The following is a 20,967-nucleotide window of genomic DNA, read 5'->3' as shown; positions in this document are numbered from 1 at the left end:
AGCTCGTTCACAGGAGAGCCGGGTTCATCCTCTGGCCTCAGCCTGAGAAAAAAGGTCAAGCAGCAGAATAGAATGGCAATAACCCTCCAAAATGGTACTATCACACAGACATGATTGATCAATTGAATTCCATGGCAGAGAAAAATGTGGGATTAAGTAGAGTATTATACGCACAATGAGTTGAGGCATGATGTTCATTTCAAGTTCATTTCAGCTCCCTCTTGCCACCAGATCAGGCAATCAATAGGGGCCTTGCATATCATATATCACCGCTCTCCCACTGAGAGGAGAACATAATCTGCCGCAAATTTAGAATGACAGATTTGTAAGGGGGCTGAAGCTTTCAGCGATCCAGGGAGGAGACCTACAGACACAGCCACTGCAGCCAGGAGGAGGTGGAGGTGCAGTGGGTGGGGGTGGGTGGTGGGGTTGATGGAGGAGGAAAGAAGGGGTGGTGGTCTGTAAAGCAGCACACGCAAGTGACAACAGGAGAAGCGAAGGCATCCTTCTCCCAACAGTGGGGTAATCAGGTCAGGAGTCAGGAGAAAAATCCCTGTGTTTTGAGAGCTGGGTGATTGAACTAGACTGTACAATTTTATTCAGCCTCTTGTCCTCTGCCCGCTGTTTCCAAATGGAACCACACACTTGCAGGGAATAAAAGCAGAATTGAATTGTGAAAGGGAAATTGTGCTTTTAAGAAAAAAAACTGCCTTTGATTTCGGCAAGGGTTTTGGGGGGGAAAAAAATCCCCTGGCTTGAATGAAAAAAGGCACTATAATGGGCTAGCTGCTGCTTTCATTAGTATACATGCTTGCCACAACATGTATATATTTGCAAGTGATGGTAATCCATCAATTACCAGAGGGCTTTCAGATCATGATGTTGCTACTGTGATGGGGGGGGAGAGGGGTGCAGGGAAAAGCCTGTGTGATGTAGCCAGTGGCTCACTACAGCCATTAAGAGGCAGAAAAACCTGCACTCCATCCCTTCCTGTACTCCTCAGATCCCCCACAGAGGAGGCACAGAGGGAGAAAAAAAAAACATGAGGAGAATATAAAGTGCATATCATGAAGTAAAGGCCAGCTTCCCGGGGTCAGTGTCTCGATTGTTGCTCTCTCTTCTTGTAGATGGTTCAGATGGTTCTGGCCCACACAGTGATTCTCAGGGTAGTGTGGAGAGTTTACGGAAACACCTTAGGGCCGATGCCTTCACCCAGCAGCAGCTGGAAGCGCTGGACCGGGTCTTTGAACGCCCCTCGTACCCTGACGTCTTCCCTACATCGGAGCACATCAAACCTGAACAGGTCAGTAGGAAAGCAACTCACCACACTCATTAAATACACACACACACACACACACTCAAAATGCGCATGTGATGCTGAACAAACATAAAAAAAAAAAACGTATGTCACAAATATTATCAAACCACCCAGAAACCAAAGCTAATTAAAGAAACGTCTGAGATAGCCAAGCACTGGATTACAGTCCCGCATGTATAATGCTGCAGGGATCACCAGGAAAACTCCCACACATTATTGATTTTGTGATGAAAAACACATTCCTTGTATCCCCTATAATTGAGAATAACAGTAAGGCAACAAGAAATTAATCAATACCTGCATTTTTCTTCATTTTTGCTGTTATTCAACTGCCGCTTCTTGCCTTTGTTATTTTCCAACCCTGTGTGACATGTTGACGTCTAATGAGTGACGCCATCTTTATGTATTCATGGAATGGATGTTTGAAACCGTGTATTCCTGCTCCTTCTTTCTTGCCATCCATCCTCATTTCAAAAATTAAAAGGCATTTGGGGAACAGCCACCCCCATGCAAAAAAAAAAAAAAAACGACCGCCAGAAAACAGCGCTTATTAAAAGCTCTGGGTTTATTACAATGGATAACCTTTATTTACTTTCATTATACTATTAAATAACAAGAGACTATTAATTTCTCCCACCAAACAACAAGTCGGACCCATAAAGCAAAAGCAGTTGCCTAATTGAGTTCATTTTAATTTCTTTCCAATCGGGGAGAATTACGCAGGTGATAAATCAGTGGGACAGGCCTCACCTCCAGAAGAGGGCCTAATTTGCAGCTAATTACAAAACTGATTTCTACTGGAAGATCAATACCAAAACGAATTGGAAATGACTTGCAATCACAAAGAGCGTCAGGGAGAGTATTAAAAGGCAGAGGGGGAACAGGGTTGGACTAAAAAAGGGGGCAAGAAAGGGAAAAAAAACGAGGCCAGAAACAGTCTAGAAAAATCAGGTTTAATTTAATGCAATATTAATCACAGCACTTTCCCTTTCATGGGCGCCTCACGCTCTTTTTTTTCCTCTGGAAAATGTGGCCCTATTAGCCAGTGTCTGGGCTCTGTAGCGAGGCATTAAAAACCCATTCTGGAGATGCAAAACTCAATGGATTCACCCCTCCCACACTTCTGCTAGCCATTTGGTCATCCCTTTCAGACCTATCTTTTCAGTTTTCCCCCTTCTGCCCTTTATCTGCATGATAAAACGTCTGTTTGGCGTCTGCAGCCTATAGAATAGAGGAAAACATCCGACATTGTGCCAGTGAACAGTTGTAGCAGACAATTAGAGTTTATCGGTGATAGTGGCAGACAAGAGCGGGGTCACAGGCGTCCCCCCTGTGGGAGCGCGGCCCACTGAGCCACTCAGGCTCACACTGGGCTTTGGACAAACATTGTCAACACTCAGACTCCGGAAGTCTCATCTCATTAAAGAAAACCTCCAAACATCTGCCAGGGTGACTTTAGAGGGTTTACAAAAGGAAACATGACGAGGAGAGAAAAGATGGGAAGAGATTATTTTCGGATTGAGTTAAAAAAAAAATAAAAAAGGGTCACTTCACCAAAATTACTAATAATGGGATTTTTTTTTCTTTGTGGAGCAAAAAAGCGTTGATGTTTGTTTGTCCCAGTTACTCTGGCTAATCCTCAAACTTGGCTGTGAACATTTTTTACTGGAACTGCTCAAGAAACAATCCTAATAAAGTGATTATTGTTGATTATCCTGAGTAAGTAGGATGTTGTTTACGGAGGGATGTTTTGGCACCAAATGAAGTACATCAGGCGTATCGCTGGGAACCAAACATCTCTACCTCAGAAAGTATGCATCGAGTTGCAGTTCACATTATTTTTTGCCCTTTTTTTTTGAATCAGTAATTTCTGGTTTGTGATTAAAAGTTTCTCATTTTCTGACCTAGTTATTCAGGTTTGAGCTATGTTAGGAAAACACCAAACAATTGGGAAGTTTGGATGCAGTTCATAAAAGAAAAGTAGACTTATCTTCAAATAAATAATTAACCAAAATATACAAATATATGTATTCTTTTGTACTGGTACCCTGTTAACTCAGGTATCATCTTGTCACTAATATTGGAGAGAGGTGCATACAATAACAAACCGTGTGGTCGAGAGGTTTTACTCTAAAATTACTTTTTTGTATTTTTTTTTATTTAAAGAATCAGACTGCACAGATTTAGTTAACCTACATAGTTTGGTGGGACGAAATTTCAGACGTGAGCACATTTACTTAAAAAATAAGTATTTTTATGATACAGGTGAACACCTAAACGCAAACAATACGTGAAAAGCTCAAACAGTTAAATGGTGACAAAAAGTTCGAGTTGTACAAATGATTCTATTCAGGGATGAGATGTAATGAAATTTAAAGGTGGTTTAGACTCTATATTAAAAAAAAGAAAAAAAAAAAAGGTGAATGGTGTCCCTCAAACAGGCCACATGGTGTGCCGCTAACAAAGCAGAACTGCTTTCTCCCTTGGCTGATCAGGGGTAGCACTGCAGTCAAGCACAAAGGGCCAGCTGACGCCTTGGCTTTTCACTCATCTCAAAATCCCACTTCCTCTCAGACAATACCAAAATACATTCATGATATGCTTGAACTGCCACCCTGCAGCTTGAACACACGCACGCACGCACACACATACACACACACAATGCTCTCATACAAATTTATACTCGCGCAGGCCTGTGTGGAGCGCTTAATGGAGGAGGAGAAGGGAGGATTTCCATCTAGGTATTGTTTGGTTGTGTAATGATTCAACTGTCCTTTTCCCAGGCTAATGAGTACGCGCTCCCTGGCCTGAATTCCAGCCTGGACGAAGTCAAGCCCAGTTTATCCTCTAGCGCCAACCCAGACCTGGGCCCCAGCGTGTCGCAAAGCTACCCTGTAGGTAAGATCAAGTGCCGCTCAGTCCGCCTTTATGCTGCCGAGCCACAGCTTCAGCTGAGGGTTTTTTTTTCCAACACTGTAAAAGAAAAACCATGCTTGTGCAATTGACATTAAAAAAAAGAAAAATTATGAAATGTGTGAAAATAAAAGCAAACCAAAAAGTTAAGTGTGAAGACTTTTTTAATACCATTTCACTCTGAGCTGAAAAGGTGGTACGATGATGCGATAAAAGCTTAGCAGCTGTCCTCAGTCTGGTTTTTGCTGAGTTAGCAGGGCGGTAAGAGAGATTGTGGGGTGTGATGGGGGTGGAGGGGCTGTTCAGTCACCGCTGGACAAGGACCTTTGGGTGTCAGCACATCAGAACTATGACTGTGTATCAGAGCAAGGTCTCATGAAAAAAAAAAAAAAAAGGGCCACCATGCAGGACGGACTGCTTGTCGACTGCTGTGTTGCTCCTGTGATTTGTTCGCCGGGAGACAGTTTGTGTGTACGGAGGCACGAGTAATGTGCCTCTGTAAATACGCTCTGGCATTTCTGCCGCCTAACTCTTAACACCATGATCATTTATTTCACCCTCCTATCTCTCTCTCCCCTCCTCTTCCTCTCCTCTCCTTGTCACAGTTAATGACTGCCTGGCTAATTGAAATATTGTTTCGTTGTTGCCGTGTTATTACCAAGAAGAAGGTTAAGTTTACTGAAAGTTTACGATGACTGTCAGAGGGCCCCGAGATTAATATACAGAGCTTTTATTAAAATTCATATAATTATGCAGCAGCCATCAAAGGCAACGAGTTCTGCGTGGGGGAGGACAAGGTGATTGAAAATTGCAGCAGCAGCAGCCCCCCTTCTCAAATGATAGCCAAGCAGTGTTATGAGCAAAGAAAGGGCCCTTTTCTCATTAATATGTGGGAGGTAGATTTCCCCTGTAAGGCAGGCCTCCTGAGAAGAAAGGTGTGTGGTTGTCCTTTATACAACCATGGCCCCTGTAGGAAGCGGGTCTGGTTCTGCAGGAGGCTTTGTTTGCACCTGGGTTATTTTTCTGCAGAGAGAAACTCCTTACTGTTTCACAGACGCTTAGAGTCATACAGAAGGAGAAAGGTGAGATTGTATGCATAAAAGTGTGCATGTGTGCATATTTGGGAAAAGTTGTAAGAACTTTAGGTTTTCCCTGTAACCCTGAGTACAGTGAAGTTCATCAGACACTCCTGTAAGAGGGGGATGACATTCAAAGTTTCTTGTTTATGACAAAAATACATTTAAAATCAGCTTAAATGTTCATATTTTAAACTATATTGCTGCAGATGCCATTTATCATAAAATGTATCATCAATTGATCAAACAGTGGGTTTACGTGGACTTGAGTATCCCAGATATGAGCCTTATCCTGGGTTTGATCCTATAGAAAATCATCATTGGGAAATTATGTTTACATGCACAAACATAAAGCAGGATAGGATAGGAAGTCAGTGTATGAATGTAAAGGTGATAATCCCAAAAGTCACCTCAGTACGATTTCATAGTGATTCTTCAGACAACAATACAATGTTTGCTGATATCACAAAGTCTGCCACAATACAGTGTTGAAGATCAATTCAGGGGCCTGCCATCAATATAGGATGATATGCTAAGCCCTTAAACCCATTCATTAACATTTGACCAAATATATACTGTATATACATGGTTTAATATGATCTGTACGTTTATTGCTGCAATCTTCCTGACATTAACCTTATAAATATATATATATATATATTCCTTTAGATATACAAAAACATTGGTATATAAATTGGCTATTATTAAGATAACAATATGGATTCATATTTTCTTGGGCCAACATGAAATTTGATCCAACACTTTGGACGTGAAACATCCAAGACAGTAAATGAAAACAATCTAACGTCTTGATTAAAGAGAAAAATGTATATTAAGTATCGGTAGGAAGTTTATTAAGAACACAATATTAATATTCAATCAATATTTTCATACAATGTTCCATTTTTATCCACTCATGAAAACTACTGCTAACATAGTCCCACAATTTGGCATGGGTCAATATTTCTGCTGTCTATCTAATGTATTTAATACTGTTCGTCTTGTTACAATCCTCCTGAACTTAGTAAATACTTTTATGTTCTTAAAAAAGTCCATGTCCTTTTCTGCTGGTAGATCTGACTGGGGGAAGAGAAATAAAGCATTCAGAGGTCAAACTAATGGAACAAACATGCCTGTGACTTCCATTAATTAGTATTTAGTTAGTGGCTCCTCGGCTCTGTTTTCCCTCAGTGCTTGCCTCGGTGGATATTGGGTGATATTCAGGTGTGTGGTCTCTCTAATGGCTGAGTATTACAGTTTACTTGCCAGAGATAAGCCTACCAGCGGAATTTTAAGCCTTGCAAAAAGTAGTAAATTATCTCTAGTGTTTAGGCTGAGATCCAATTTCAAATTAATTGTGTCTTTACGGGGGAAAGAGCTGGAGATTATGTTCATCCTTAAAATGTTTTTGAACACCAATTAAAACGCCTGCAGTTATTGATCTTGTTGATTTTATGTGCTGGAATTTGCATAATCTATTAAAAATGAATGATTCATGAGGTGCTCATTGCCAGAGATCGGGATTCTCTGTGAGTTGAAAGACTTGAGAGATAGAAATCTTTTGTGTCCTCTACTTATCCTATTAGGTCTGAAAAGTACCTGCAAAGCAGGCTCAAATAAGAAAGGGATTTAAGGCCTTTGTGCCCATCATCGAAATTCAGAGGCAAGAAGCCACTTCCATTAAAACCGCTTTTTTTTTCTCTCTCCCTCTCCTCCACATTAATGCTGTATTAGCTGCTAAATAGTCCCTCTTACCCCATAAAAACACCAAAGGGTTCCATGAATATGTGGAAAGGACAATTGCATATTGTCAGGTAATTTCTATTGTTGATATGGGAAGTAATTTCTTTGATGAATTCCCTTCGAGAGATGGATTTCATCTCAAGTGCTTCTTATTCTTGTTCATCCGAACTGCTTAAAATTCAAATAGTGTGAGCGGTGGGTGAATTTATGAATAGCAGAAGGAGGAGCTCGGAACTTTTTTTTGTGTATTTTGAGAAATAAATGGAGAGATGGCCTTGATATGGCCAATTGTCCACTATTTCTATAGAGAGTTTCTGTATTTCCTGAAATTAGTCAGAGCCCACCTGTTTTCTCAGTGGTGCTTCAGACTGAAGAGGCATCTTTGAGCACTGAGCGGATTCCCTTGAGCACTCAGTGGGAGTTTTACACATCCCCACTCAGTGGCTGCATACTGAAGACTCTTTAAACATATTCCCTGCTGGGCCTGTTAATGGAGGCCTCCAAAGGCTCAAAGCCCAAGTGTCAATGACAATTCTCCTCCTCAAGCAGCTGCTTCTGTACGCTTCTTTATCCCTTCCTGTCAACTCTCTAAACAAAACCCTCATCCAGGAAACACAAACTATCCACATTCAATTAGGCTGAGTGAGAGCTCTGCACAGAAAGTATCAAGACCTGCCGTTGTCCAGTGAGCAGCGAGCAAAGATCAGACAGTGAACATGCCGTCAGTGACGTGTGGCCTCATGACAAACAGCTCGCCTGTCTCCCCACAGGGGGACACGCACGCCCAGGCCTCGAAATTAATGCTTATTTCGTCTTCACAAAAGCAAACTAACCTTTGAGCACACATTTGATAATGAATGACTTTCAGCCGGCGTTTGGGGAATTAAAGCAATTTGGCTCTCCAAACATTCTTTACTTAGTTGTAATTAATTAGGGTGCTGAGATTTTTTGGCTGGTGATAAATTGCCCCATTCTGCATATAGCCTAGAAAATGGAGGTCAAAGATTTTTGTGGTTGTTGTTGTAGCAAACATGAAGGTGTCCCTGTCATGCTAAATTTAATACTCTTGCTGGAAAAAGAGTCATTCACAAACGACTTTGTTACAGTGCCAAATAAAGAGGTCACCCTGCTTCTCTGTTTTGGTTTTTAAGAATTGTGAAACATGAGAATAACTTTTCTTGTCATGTTGTTGTTGTTGTGGGTGTAGATACATCTATAAATCTCTCAAAACTTTGGCAAAAAACGCAGTGAAACAATTCAAATAGCTGCTGCCATTACCTCTCACCAAGTATCTTTTTTGTCAATCCCTCAGCAGTAACTGTCACAAGCTAATTCTCAAATGAGGAGAGAAATCAACAGGCTTGTGTAACAGCAAACCAAAACATCTTCTGATTTATTTTTTTTCACAGGGAAGGAAAAAAAGAGGACGGGGAAAAAAGTAACTTGATTTGTTGGCGTTCAATCTAAGGGGACTGTCAGAGACAGTGGACAATATAAAGAAGGCCATCTTTTAATGAGAATCTGGACACACATCTCTGTTGAAAAAAACAACAAAGGCTAGCAAGCAGCTAATGAGGCTATCATTGCTGTACAGAGAGTCCTCTAAACCGGCGCCTCTCTGAAAGAGGCGCTTTAAAGTGGACATAAAGCAACAGTCACAGAGCTGCTGGCAGTCACTGCCAACTGTATCCTGGAATATACAAAAAAAAAGTTTCAACAGAGGCTGTGATTATTATCGATGGTCAACAAGTTATGAAAAAAAAGAAATGTATGTTAAATATACACAAAAGTTTGTGTTTGACTAACTAAACCAAAAGCCATATGGGCAAATCAAACCTTTAAGAAAACCTATTTTCTTTAATGATTTGCTCTTTTTATGTTTGCAAATCAAAATCTAAACTTCTGTTTTTACTAAAGAACTTAAAGACTTTTACCTGTGCACATCAATAAAATCAAGCTAAAATGCATTTATTTTGCTTCTATGGTACCAATTCTTGAACAAGCTGATAAAGCTTAAGTTGAAAGGATCCATACCCCGATTCAATGCACTGGATTGGTATCAGGGCTGGTATTGATCAGGTATTTGTCAGATGTAACCAAACCAGCAACCTAGCTTATCACAGATTTCTTAAATCATAAAAAGGCCAAACCTTGAAGAACAATATCGTAACAATTAGCAAAAATGCTAATGAGCTGTGGTGTATCAGTGAGTCAATTTCTAGCCAAGAAGTGATACACTGATAACAAGTCAACATGGATCAGTTTGTTCTGAAGTTTAAATAGGGAAAGATGGGTATTGGCAATGTGATGAGAGGAGGAAACGTACAAGGACACTTGTTTTTTTCTCCTCTTTTGTTACAACACTGCAACATTCCGGCCAAAAACATTAAGTCATAGCAGGTTATCCATATTTTTAGAATATAATAACTAGATGTTTCCTTGAAACAGAACAGTTTACTCAGGGATCCTCCTCATTATGGTTTTCATCTCGCTGAAACGAGCTAATAAAGAGATAACGGTGCTTACTTTAATTCAACATGTATGACGGCTGTAGCTGCTGCAATAATAATGAAAAAAGATTGGGTCAGTGTTTGCTGAGACAGTTAGACAATAGTTAGCAATGCCCACACACATCACACACGCACACACACACACACTCAGACACAATGGCCTCAGCCCTGCCGGACCCCCCACCTGCAGTGCTCCCCCGGCTCCCTTTGACTTATGTGCGCTGGCTTGTGGCTGACTAATTCTTATTATAAATGAAAGGTCCGGCATGACCTCACTCTACTCTGTAAAGCTCTTTAACTCTGCAGCCCTCCAGTCTCAGCGATTTAACCAAAAGACACATCTCACCAGGCCGAACACAATACCGCTATCAGAGCAGAGATTTGCAAATAATAGAGAACAGCTGTTCAATCAGACTGAATAGTTTCCCTTTTGATTAAACCCATGATCAGAATTGGAAACGTTCCATTTTTGCATGTATTGTAAAGGAAACCCCCCTTAAAAATGGATTCTCCAGGTATTTTCTGCAGTATTTTCTGGCTTTACACTTTAGTTTGACTGCTACTTTGAGACTTTGGCAAACCAACAAATACTACCAGTTCTGGAGGTAGTATTCAGGTTGTTTACTTTAAAGAGAGAAGCGTCACCACAATTATAAATGCATGAGTACAAGCCCTGCAAAAATGTGTATTTGTGCATATAATGTATATTTGTATCTATGAAGTAGAGCTGCATAAAAAACAATAGAGAATAATAGAAACATGTTATCAATAAAGACCCTTTTTAGAGAAGCATATTGTTAGATAAAGAAATCTATTAATTATTACATTTTAATGGTTTAAATGAAAGCAACATGTTACTTACGTAGCAGGTCAGGTTGGTGATCATTTCCCAAGGAATTGTTTACATTATTTATGACTTATATCAAAAACAATGCATTCTACAACTACATCATACTCATCATCATCATTTGTGTGTAAACCATTAATCTGGGATATTATTGGTGATGCTGAAATCTAGATTTAGATACATCAGAGATTTACTGGAAAATAAATACTAAAATTAAAGAACCTAAATAATTATTATTCTGTTCTAAACTGTTTTTTTTCTTGCTCTCTTTTTTTCTGCCCAAAATACATCACTAAATTGGTGCACCAATTGTGTCCACTGTTTCAAGTGTCCCATGAAAACCTCCTCAAAAACAAGTCCTGTTGATGCAATTTCAGAATGTTTGTGTTTTTCTGTATTTCATAGTCCAAGATAAACAAAATATAGATATGTTGTATACCATCATCAAGCCACAAAAAGGCTTCTTCAGCTCCCTCCACTCCCCCTCCTCATTCTTCTCCTCCTCCATATCAGGCCTGAGTCCTGTGGACTTCCAGGCCTGCCTTCCTTCATCTTCACCAGTTTGAACCAGCCGTCTCACTCCCCGGCCCCTGTGGCCCCCACTGTAGCCAGTGTGCCTGCAAGCCTGTAGTAGAAGCTACTTCAACACCCAAAGGGCTTGTTGGCTTGCCCTCAATTAAACAAAAAAGTTGCTCATGAAATTGCACAGGTATGAATCGGAAGTCAAACCTAAGTTGGCCTATGGTTTATGCTCTCACGAGCAAAGCTCATTGTCTGCAAAATTCAGTTGCTGGCATTGAAACAGAAATATGACTTTGTACTAAAGAGAGGAAGTATTTCAAACAATGTAATTCTATGCTGTTTAATCACTTTTAATCACCATTATTTTATGTGGTGCAGCCTACCAGATTAAAAAAAATGTGGTTTGCTCCAGCAAGTACTTTGTATTCCTTTTACTTAAATCAGATTCCCAAAAAAAATCTTACACAAATGAAAATTAAATAGACCATGCAACTGACAGATGACACAACAAAACATCACCTTGATCATCACAAAACAAAAACAAATGTATTTCTCTTTTCTCTTCGTATCTCAACTATTAAAATCAAAAGTGTTCCTCAGACAAAAGCTTCACTCTCAGCTCTGAACTTTAACAGTTCTCCACCAGGCTGTGAATTCACCTTACGTTTCGACCACCCTGAGAATAAACTCTCTATATGAAGTTCATAGTGTGTATCTGGACTTTGATTGTAAAGCGGACCACACGGCGCTGACGACAGTTGTCCTTTGGCGTTATGGTGTGTTTCATCTTCGGATTCCTCATTAAAAGCTCCATTTGAAGGGGATTTTCCCTTTTTGAGTCCAAGTGGCCCTCACAGTTGACAATATATAACAGGGGCCTCTCTTACCCCGGCCCCTGTGCAGATTGGGGTTACGTGCTGTTGTCCAAACGTCCTCGTGGTCAGCGAGGACAGCCCAACCGTCACTCTTAATTACAGGGCTGAATATCTGCAGGGTGACGCCGTGCAGAGGGGCCGGTGTGCTCGGACTTTACAGCCACAGAGGAAAAAAAGAGAGAGAGGTGCCTTATAGGAGTCAGGCTGGCAAAGGCTGCCATATTTAGGCAGGTTTGAATGGTGTAATGAGGACGCATGTTCATGTGAACTCTTGGGAGTTCAGTTCTCTGAAAGCAGCTGTTGTCATGTTTTGAGTTCGCTTGTTGGAGACTGAGGCTTTCTGTTGTTTAGTGACAAGTTTAAAGGCTCCTCTCCTATACGTTTGGCACGGGCTGGTTGAGCCTCTGATTGGTTACAGTAACAATCTAGTCGTTGTGCAGACTGACTTGCGGTGGTTGTGTTGTTTGTCATAAGTGATGAAACATTAAATTAGGCACCATTTTCTTCAACAGTGTAGAGATACTTATACTTCAGTACTTTCTCATCACGTGACTTTCTACACTGAAGATTGAGGCATACGATTTTCTTTTACTTCATTACTTTATTGGATGGTTTTCAGAATAACATTAGAGAAACTTGGCATATTCGATTAATTGAACTTAATCAAGAATTATGTAAGACGGGATTTTATTTGCTTTTCAAATGAAGGCACTAAAACCCCAAGGTGTACTTCAGAGAACTGCTGGAGAACTTGAGATTTTTTGATGTCAAATTAAAACATATAATCATAATACCCAAAATGTTATCACTAAACTACTCAAATGTATTAGCTAAGTGTTTAATCTTAAAAAGTGTACAGTCTAAATGTCTTAGTCCAGTGCTTCATCCTTCCTCTTCATACAGGCTGTTACTCTAGTGAAATATTTTTGTATTGATCAGGGGGTACTGGGCTGAAAATGTATTTCAGAGTACATTATAAAAATAGAAGTGCTGTATAGCTACTTTTACTTGAAGATCTGAATACTTCCAAAAGTCCAGATCTTTTTTTTATATTTGTGTAGAAGAGATTAGTACTTATGTTATTTCTTTGTTTTCTGTTGTCTTTCCAGGTCGAGATATGGCCAACACAACCTTACCTGGGTATCCCCCTCACGTCCCCCCCACAGGCCAGGGCAGCTACCCGACCTCCACCCTCGCTGGAATGGTTCCTGGTGAGTCACAGACGACGTCACCGCTTGATACCGTTGTTTTGGTCCGTTTAACAGGTGTCATCAGCCTCAAATCAAACAAATGTAGAAGCTGTGGAAGCAAGTGGAAGAGACTTAAAATTAAACAAAGAGACAGTACATATTGGTCTGTTGCATATGAGGCACACATTCTTATATTAGCTCAGTGTGGCATAAGATAAGACAGGCTGAATAAGTGTTCAAAGACAGTGAAGAGGACAGTCGGTCTTCCTTCTTCCTGCTTTGCCTCACTGGCTCATTATCCTTCCGCATCGCCGTTTATACTGGTTGTCAATAAACAAAACCAGCAGCCCTCCCCAGCCTCTGAGCTCCAGAGCATGTCCCCTTCTCCTCCTCTACTTAACCTGCAGTTCAGGTTCACAGGAAACAGTTAAGGGTCAAAAGGCAGAGGTATGGGAGCCTCGTAAATATTCAAATATCTCATCTCTCTGTGGAGGTTTCACTGCTAGGAACAGAGCTGGGATTCGGCTTTTGGTACTGTTTCTTCACACACACACACACACACACACACACAACTCTCTAGCATCATCACACACACACACACACACACACACACACACACACATTCACCCAAACACAGCAGACATTTTGCTTGAATGTGATTAAACAGCATGGCTGGGGAAACCAGTGGAGTGTGTCCTGTGTTAGCATATCATTTACCAATCACACAACCCATCACAGGCTGTTCTTCTTTTCTCCTTTAAACGGGCCGCCATGATGTGTTGCATTTCCACCTCAGACAAAAGAGTTACTTAACTGTCCTGTTTGGTTTTGTCGGCTGAGCTTGACAAAAACTTCTGCTATGTGATCCGTGATCATTTGTTTCTGTACTTATTTTTCTGCTGATCAAAAACATTAGAAAATGATTCAATTACATAAGCCTTTCCATACAAACAAACTTCAGCACATCGTAGTCAAGCCCCAAATTTTGTTGTTAAAAGCTGCTGATGAAATATACAACTGAACATTTTTTTGACAAACCCTTCAGATAGCTAAAAGTCAAAAGATGGAGATCTAGTAGCACCCAGTGGCATTGCACTCCAGGATTACTTTTTGGATTTTGGCTAATAAAACTGTTAAATCATGTTGGTGAAAAACCGTCAAGTCAAACATACTTTTACTTCCCATTTGTTCTTATGTGGCACACAGCAAAAGATGAGGGCCTTAATCCCATGGCTTGTGGTTTTGTGTTACAACCCATTCATCATGTAGCCTACACAACCACTAAGATTTAGTGACAGGCGCAAAACACTGTTAAAGCAAAGCCATTTCTCACTAGCTTCATATAAAATCTTGCCTTTATTGTCTCATAAAGGAAAGAAACGTGTTGAACCAACAGCAATGCTCACTGACATGCCCCAAGTTACTTCCCAAGCAATGAAATCCTGCTGTAGCAAACACCAAAGCTCAGGCCCAAGGGGGGTTCAAATCCAAGATGTTAAAATTCCTGCAAGAAGGGTAGCAGGATTTATTGCAGCATATCAAAAATGTATGCATGAAGCTGTTTATTACCACTCTGTATTTATTAGAGCGCTTTGGAATATACTGCAGGAAGAAGAATGGGTAGATATCCATAAATGGGACAGGGAAAGCCGCCTTCAGTGTCACATCCTGTATTGTTCAGTGTTGCATAACTTAAGTGAAATGAAAAAGAAATAAATTACTTGCTTGACTGGTCGCACGACGATGACTATCATTTTCCCCCTCAAATTGCATCCTGTTTTGAATGACGAGAAATGGCTGCATGTGAAGGGCTAATGGTTGGATGCATTGAAATGCTAATTGATTTGTTGTTTTGTTTTGCAGGGAGTGAGTTTTCGGGGAACCCCTACAGTCATCCACAGTACACAACCTACAACGAAGCTTGGCGATTCAGCAACCCAGCATTACTAAGTGAGTAGATAGAGAGAATCTGACTGAGAACAATTAATTGACTGTTAGCTAAACCCCTCCCCCTGAACAGAAATGGTCCAATTATAGCCTTAGAAACTGTAACCTTGCACAGCAGGCTGTTCGCCAAGAAGCATATTTCAAAACTTAAATTATCATAAGGTGTCACAGTTTACAAAAAAGGCCCTGTCAGGACTAACCTAACCAATTTGTGAAAACTTGAGTTTCAAAAATACAAACATTGTATAAGCTAAGTAGCCAAACATGTTATCTTAACTCCCTGTCCTACCAAGGAGGAGCTGTGCTGTTATTGTATGTATGTATACATTAGTAAGATGATTAGCAGATGATGCTATCTTGTCCTCTTTAGGATTCGTAGCCTAGTCTTGTTAATTCAATATAATTCATTATGTTTTAAAGAAAAAAAAATTGGATCTCTTGGCCAAGATTCTCTTCTTAGTACAAGTATACTGGAAACGTAAAAAAAAATCATCTGTGAATTTTGTTTTTGCAGTTGTTTGTGCAGATAACTATATATTTGCTTACACTAAACTGGAAAAGAAAGGTCCATCTCAGAAAACAGCGAGACAAAACGTAAAAAATAAAATCATTTTAGGAACTGGCTGTGCTATAAAATACTGGTTAGGTTTAAAGAATAGCAAAAGGATAAAAGGAGGCGGGGCTTAGGAAACGGTACATTGATTATAAACATTTCAGTTTCATCCTTTATTAGTTTTGAAAAAAGAGCTAATCAACCATTCCACTTTTAACAATGATTATTCTTTGGGGTAAATTGTAGTGAAGACTGTATTTGTTGTTGTTTCAAATGGTTCGTTCTTCTGTTAACTTTCAGGTTCCCCTTATTATTATAGTGCCGCATCGAGAGGCTCCGCCCCTCCCACTGCTGCCACTGCCTATGACCGTCACTAGTTACCATGGAAACCAAATCAACCTGCAGGACCATGGCCTTAGCCTCCATATTGCCCCGGTGTGAGCGGCATGGTCCACTGGACACTGAGCAACTGCGCATAACATGCTCTCGGCTCAGACAATGAGACACTTAACAGATTTTTTTGGGACTCCAGACGACTTCTCTTCTCCCTCCATGAAGCTTCTTTGGACACTCAAAGCCAAAAAAAAATCTACAAGACAGCACCAGAGACACTGAGAGTCGCTACACACTATGACAACTGTTACTAAATGCAGCTGGTTAAATAATAAAAAAAAAAAAGACTGAAAACAAAATTAACAGATTTTATTTCCATCCTGAAGCAGTGTCACAGTTTCATCCCATCATGGATCAATACTGTACATTCCTTTTCTAGACGGCTCTCAGCAGGGACCCTGTCCACAGCTTAAAAATGTAGCAGCAGCCTTTTTTTCCCCCCCCCGCCCTTTCACCATTCATCCCCTCCTCGATTCAGATGGCAGCACAGTGAGATCAGAGGAGATTAGAAGCAGCACACTCAGGCTGTGGCAGGCTAACATTGTTTTTTATCAATCTGATCAGTCACCGACCAAACATCCAGCATGACTAAACCGATCGCTTTTGATGCCATGAGAAGATTAGGACATGTTCTCTGTGATACACAATCAAGATGTAAAAATGAAAATGAAATTAATAAAGAAACATCTGTTGGGAAAATAGAGGGAGCCATGACAGTATATCAACATGGCTTCTTATTTGCAAGATTTCAAGAAACTAGTAAATATATTCTTAAAATAATTTTTTAATTTCATTTTTACAATTCCTAACCTGCACACTGCTTGGCTAGTGTTTGACTTTTTCTTATTTGTCAGGATACGAGATGTCATCAGACTGTGTTTTTTTGTTTGTTATTTTTGCACTATTTTGGAGGTTTGCAACACTGGAGCGTTATTATGCTGAAAAATGATGATGCATATTTTGCTTAATTTCATTGATCTGACTGTAAGTCTCATAAGTCTGCGTCTGAAAAGGCACTTAAAGCTTCACAGTTTTTCCTGTTGTTCGAGGCCCATCATGTTACTGCCTTGACGTGCACTACTATGTTCTCACAGCTTATGTTTTTAATTTTATTCGATTAAGTCTTTGGCATTCAACCCCAGAAACAAAAAAACAATATAAAAGCCATTCCAATTGGAAACAGTAAGAAACATTTGCCAGAAGCGTCCACAGTCACACTGATTGGATGATTCTGAGGCCTCTAATAAAGTTTTTAAAAAAGCAGGGTGATGATTTCAGCTAAATGCCTTAAACATTACCTACCTAACTTTCAGTTCCCTCACATGTTCAGTCCGGGTTATTTCTTTGAATCAAGCTGGAATTATTGTTTCTTCATCTGTCAAGTGAATGTATTTGCATTTGCCAAAGACTTAGTTCTTGTTATTGTTAATTTACAGGCCGCCTTTATGCATCATGAGAGCAGTATTATTATGATTGTTATTATTATTAGGAAAAATTCACGTTGTTCATGAGGAAAATTATATGTATAAATTCTATGCAGTGCAGAGATGGTCATCATATGCATATTCAGCTGTAAACCTAAAGGTAGGTCTTTATTTAATTATGTTATTTACAAATTGTTCATTTTATAGAAGGATTTTTTTGTGTGTGATGTGAAGACACTTCTCTGTAAATACAGTAAGAAAAAATGTCTTTCATGTTCATGGATATTATCACTTTCATTATGCTGGTCTCACTTGTACAATAATAAAAGTGTCTGAAATCTTTTAAGCAAAAAGAAAAAAGTGCTGCATTGTTTTTCTGAGTATCTGGAATAGAGCTAGAAAAAGAGGAATATCAAAGACATACTCATAAACAAATGATCAGTTAAGTTAAAATCCAGATGCAACTTCAGTATAATACTTTCAGCTTCTGAAGTGTGAGGATTGGGATCTTTTGACTTTATTGTATAATTGAATTTAAATTTCTACTGTATAGGCTTTGGACTGTAAATCAAGACATTTAAAGACGTCTTCTTAAAAAATTCATTTCACTCTACTTATGACATAACACTGGAATATTTTTTAGGAGTTATACGTTTATCTAAAAAATAATGAACAAAAAAAAAATAATCATAACTTGTGGTCCTTATTTGGACTCAAAAACATATTTTACCAAATGGGCAAAAACATCTTGTTTTATATATTCCAGCCTTCTGTTCTCCCAGTTTTGCTCCCTTTTAACCCCCATTATGAATTAAAATGAGCAACACTGTGAGCGTTATCTGTCAGAACAATGATATCAAGCATGCAACTACATAAATCCTTCATATAAATATCTGCAGTAAACTAAGTCTAATAAGTCTATGCCTCATTTAGGTACAATTTTCTTGATGCGCTACTGGGGAATACACAGAACATTTCACTCCTCAACAGGTTAGGTTATATAATACTTAGATAAACTGTAAATACTTAATAGCAAGATTATATTAAATGTTCAATTTTAAAGTATTCTCAGGGTGTAAAATATAATGTACTGTTATAGATTAGTCTGTCCTACATTATACATAGTCAAATAACCTGATACGCAAAAAACATCAGAAATAATAATTCATAGAATTCTATAATCTGTTACGATGAAACAGATAACGTGGTATTTTGGGGACTCCTTTGAATCAAGACGAGTGGCTTTGTTACTGCTAATCCTCTTCTGCTGTCAACATGGCTCTCAACGTGGTATTTCATAATAATACGATTTTACTCTATTACTAATACAGAAATATACAGTATGTTTAAATTACAGCCATTTGAAACCATAGGTGTCATTTTTTTAAACTTGTTTCCATAAAGTTTGGTACATGATATGAATAAATTCTCATTTTTAATCAATATTACAACATATTTTGTAGGAAAAAAACATATTTTAAGTGTCCACATGTCAGATTCACACAGTTGTAGGAGGCACCACATTTTTATAGCTCAAAGAAAATGTCTCAGGAGAAAGTTTGTCTTCCAAACTTCCTTTTAATCTATTAAGCATGAAAGCCATGACTACCACTGCATTCACACATGTATTAATCAGGAGCTGTAATTGTTCTGGCTGTTGTAATTATGCCCATCGTGATAGCTGGGAATACACTTTTTAATTGATTTGTTAAATTTGATAGCTGTTTATGGATTCCAACCAACACAGGACAGGACACAGGAAAATGTGTCCCATAAGTTTGCCTATTGTGACAGATTACTTATTTTGAATGCTGATGAGTAAAACTAAAAAGAAGAATTCAGGTAAGTCATGAAACTATCTGGGATGAATGTATTTACTTTTAAAGATCACATGGTGCCCGCGTGCTACAGTGAGAATGCCTCTAAATGTTTTCTCCATGATTTGGATCACTGAGCAGCACATAAAGTGTTTAACCTCTCCTCGCTTTGTAAAGCTGAATTAATTTTTCTAGCAGTGAGCCTGAATTCAATTTGTGCTAAGTTGCAGGGAGAGATTTATGCATGAAATCCCTCTCAGAGCTTATTTTCACTCTTTCTTGGCTGCGTAATCCCTCCGCCACTGCCGCCTTGTATGACTTAGTTATATCATTATTGATTTACAACAAGTGGACACTGTCCTGATTAGCACTGCCGCGCGATTTGCAAAGGATTTGGGCTGCGGGAACGACTGATAAAGCAGGGTCGTGTACATTTGAAATCATGTCAGACAGAAGAGGACTGTGTAATAAAGTTGTTGAGCTTTTCAGTTGGTAATTCAGACATTCATTTCATACCAAAAGTTTACCTTTTAATGCTAAAATAGGGGTTTGATGCTCTGATCCTGCATGGATAGCAGAGGTATGAAATGTCAAGAGAGAGTCTTACGTTGCTGTGTTAAAACTTGAAAACTCAAAACCTTTTAAGTGAAGAAAATATTTGCTCAATATGAGGCAGAAGAAATATTGGATCGACTTGGTCAACTCTTAAAGCTGACTTGATGGATTTGTTTCTCTTTCCTATGTTAAGCGTGTGGTGGATTGTACTCACACGAGGCTTATGCAAATGTGGATGTATTTAAGTACCGGTATGTGTTTTGAAAAAATAAAAAAAATTATAATAATTTCTACCTATTTATTTACTTTCTATGTTTCTAAGTCACAGTGGTGGATTTCTACACTTCTATTGTATATTTCCCTCCAAATTTGAACCCTGTGAAAAGAGAAAATGAGCTCCACTAAAACATAGTAAGCTGAGCTGTTTTTTGGCGCACTCTGTTGCCTCTGGGTCCACAAGGAGAGACCCTCTTTTTGCTTTGTAATTCAATTTCTCTGTCTGTTGTTTATTTCATAGCTCCCCTGTGAAGCATCAAAAGCTTATGTTCTGTCAGCCTCTAACCGGCGTGTATGTTTGTCATTCACAGCCCTTGTTAAAGGAAGGAGGGGCGGGGGGAGCTTGACTCTTTCCTCTCCCCAGCAGAGAATTCCCAGAAGCAGAATTATTCTATTTAGATGGAAACTTTTTTGTCACTTTCCTGTCTAAATTGGCATATCTGGCTCTCTCCTCAGAAAGCAATAAACTGTGAACCTGGATGTATCTGTCAATCATGCTCAAATTGACTGCAGCATGCCAGATGACAACAGCATCCTCTGAAAAAAGAATATACTGTATATATATATATAATTTACCGTATATTCTTTATAAATAAGGGTGGTGGGATGACGTGATTGGCTCTAATCAACACCTGTCACTGTCTTTACTTAACATTCAATTATAAAAAGACAGAACAAAAAAAAAAACATAAAAATGACACTAATTGTTTCCGACTGACAAATACGAGTATACTAATGTAAATGTGATCTTTAAAATACAAAATTAAAGTAAAAGCTGAACTTAGTAGATGACTTATTATTTAGAGAAAAAAAAAACAGTTCAGTAATCTTGTTAACACATACGTGATGAAATCTTGATTTACTGCACAGTTTTTATACGACAGAGGCGGTTGTGCGGTTATTCATCTAAGCTTTTTGCTCCATCTTACCATGACATTAATGCTATTACTCCTAAATGAATAAGGCATTTAACTTAATCTGTAAAGCTCATTCTGCAAATTGCTCCTT

The 20,967-nt window shown here is 39.1% G+C and overlaps 1 protein-coding gene across 4 annotated transcripts in view; it reads left to right on the top strand.

Annotated features, from left to right (window-relative positions):
* pax2b (paired box 2b) overlaps nt 1-17,563 on the top strand; it is a 31,993-nt gene extending 14,430 nt beyond the window's left edge. For 3 of the 4 annotated variants that reach the window (XM_061027716.1, XM_061027719.1, XM_061027718.1), the window contains exons 6-10: nt 1,128-1,303; nt 4,102-4,216; nt 12,914-13,015; nt 14,858-14,944; nt 15,814-17,563. In XM_061027716.1, coding sequence (XP_060883699.1) covers nt 1,128-1,303; nt 4,102-4,216; nt 12,914-13,015; nt 14,858-14,944; nt 15,814-15,935 — 602 coding nt within the window. In that variant the 3' untranslated portion in view covers nt 15,936-17,563. Of the gene's footprint in view, nt 1-1,127; nt 1,304-4,101; nt 4,217-12,913; nt 13,016-14,857; nt 14,945-15,794 lie in introns of all 4 variants that reach the window. The other variant, XM_061027720.1, reaches the window with a different exon arrangement.
* The last annotated feature ends 3,404 nt before the right edge of the window (nt 17,564-20,967 follow it).

The sequence above is a fragment of the Labrus mixtus genome, chromosome 21 (genome assembly GCF_963584025.1).
Source record: "Labrus mixtus chromosome 21, fLabMix1.1, whole genome shotgun sequence".
Lineage (NCBI taxonomy): Eukaryota > Metazoa > Chordata > Actinopteri > Labriformes > Labridae > Labrus > Labrus mixtus.
The sequence above is the reverse complement of the archived record's forward strand: the minus strand, read 5'-3'. Positions and strand labels throughout refer to the sequence as shown.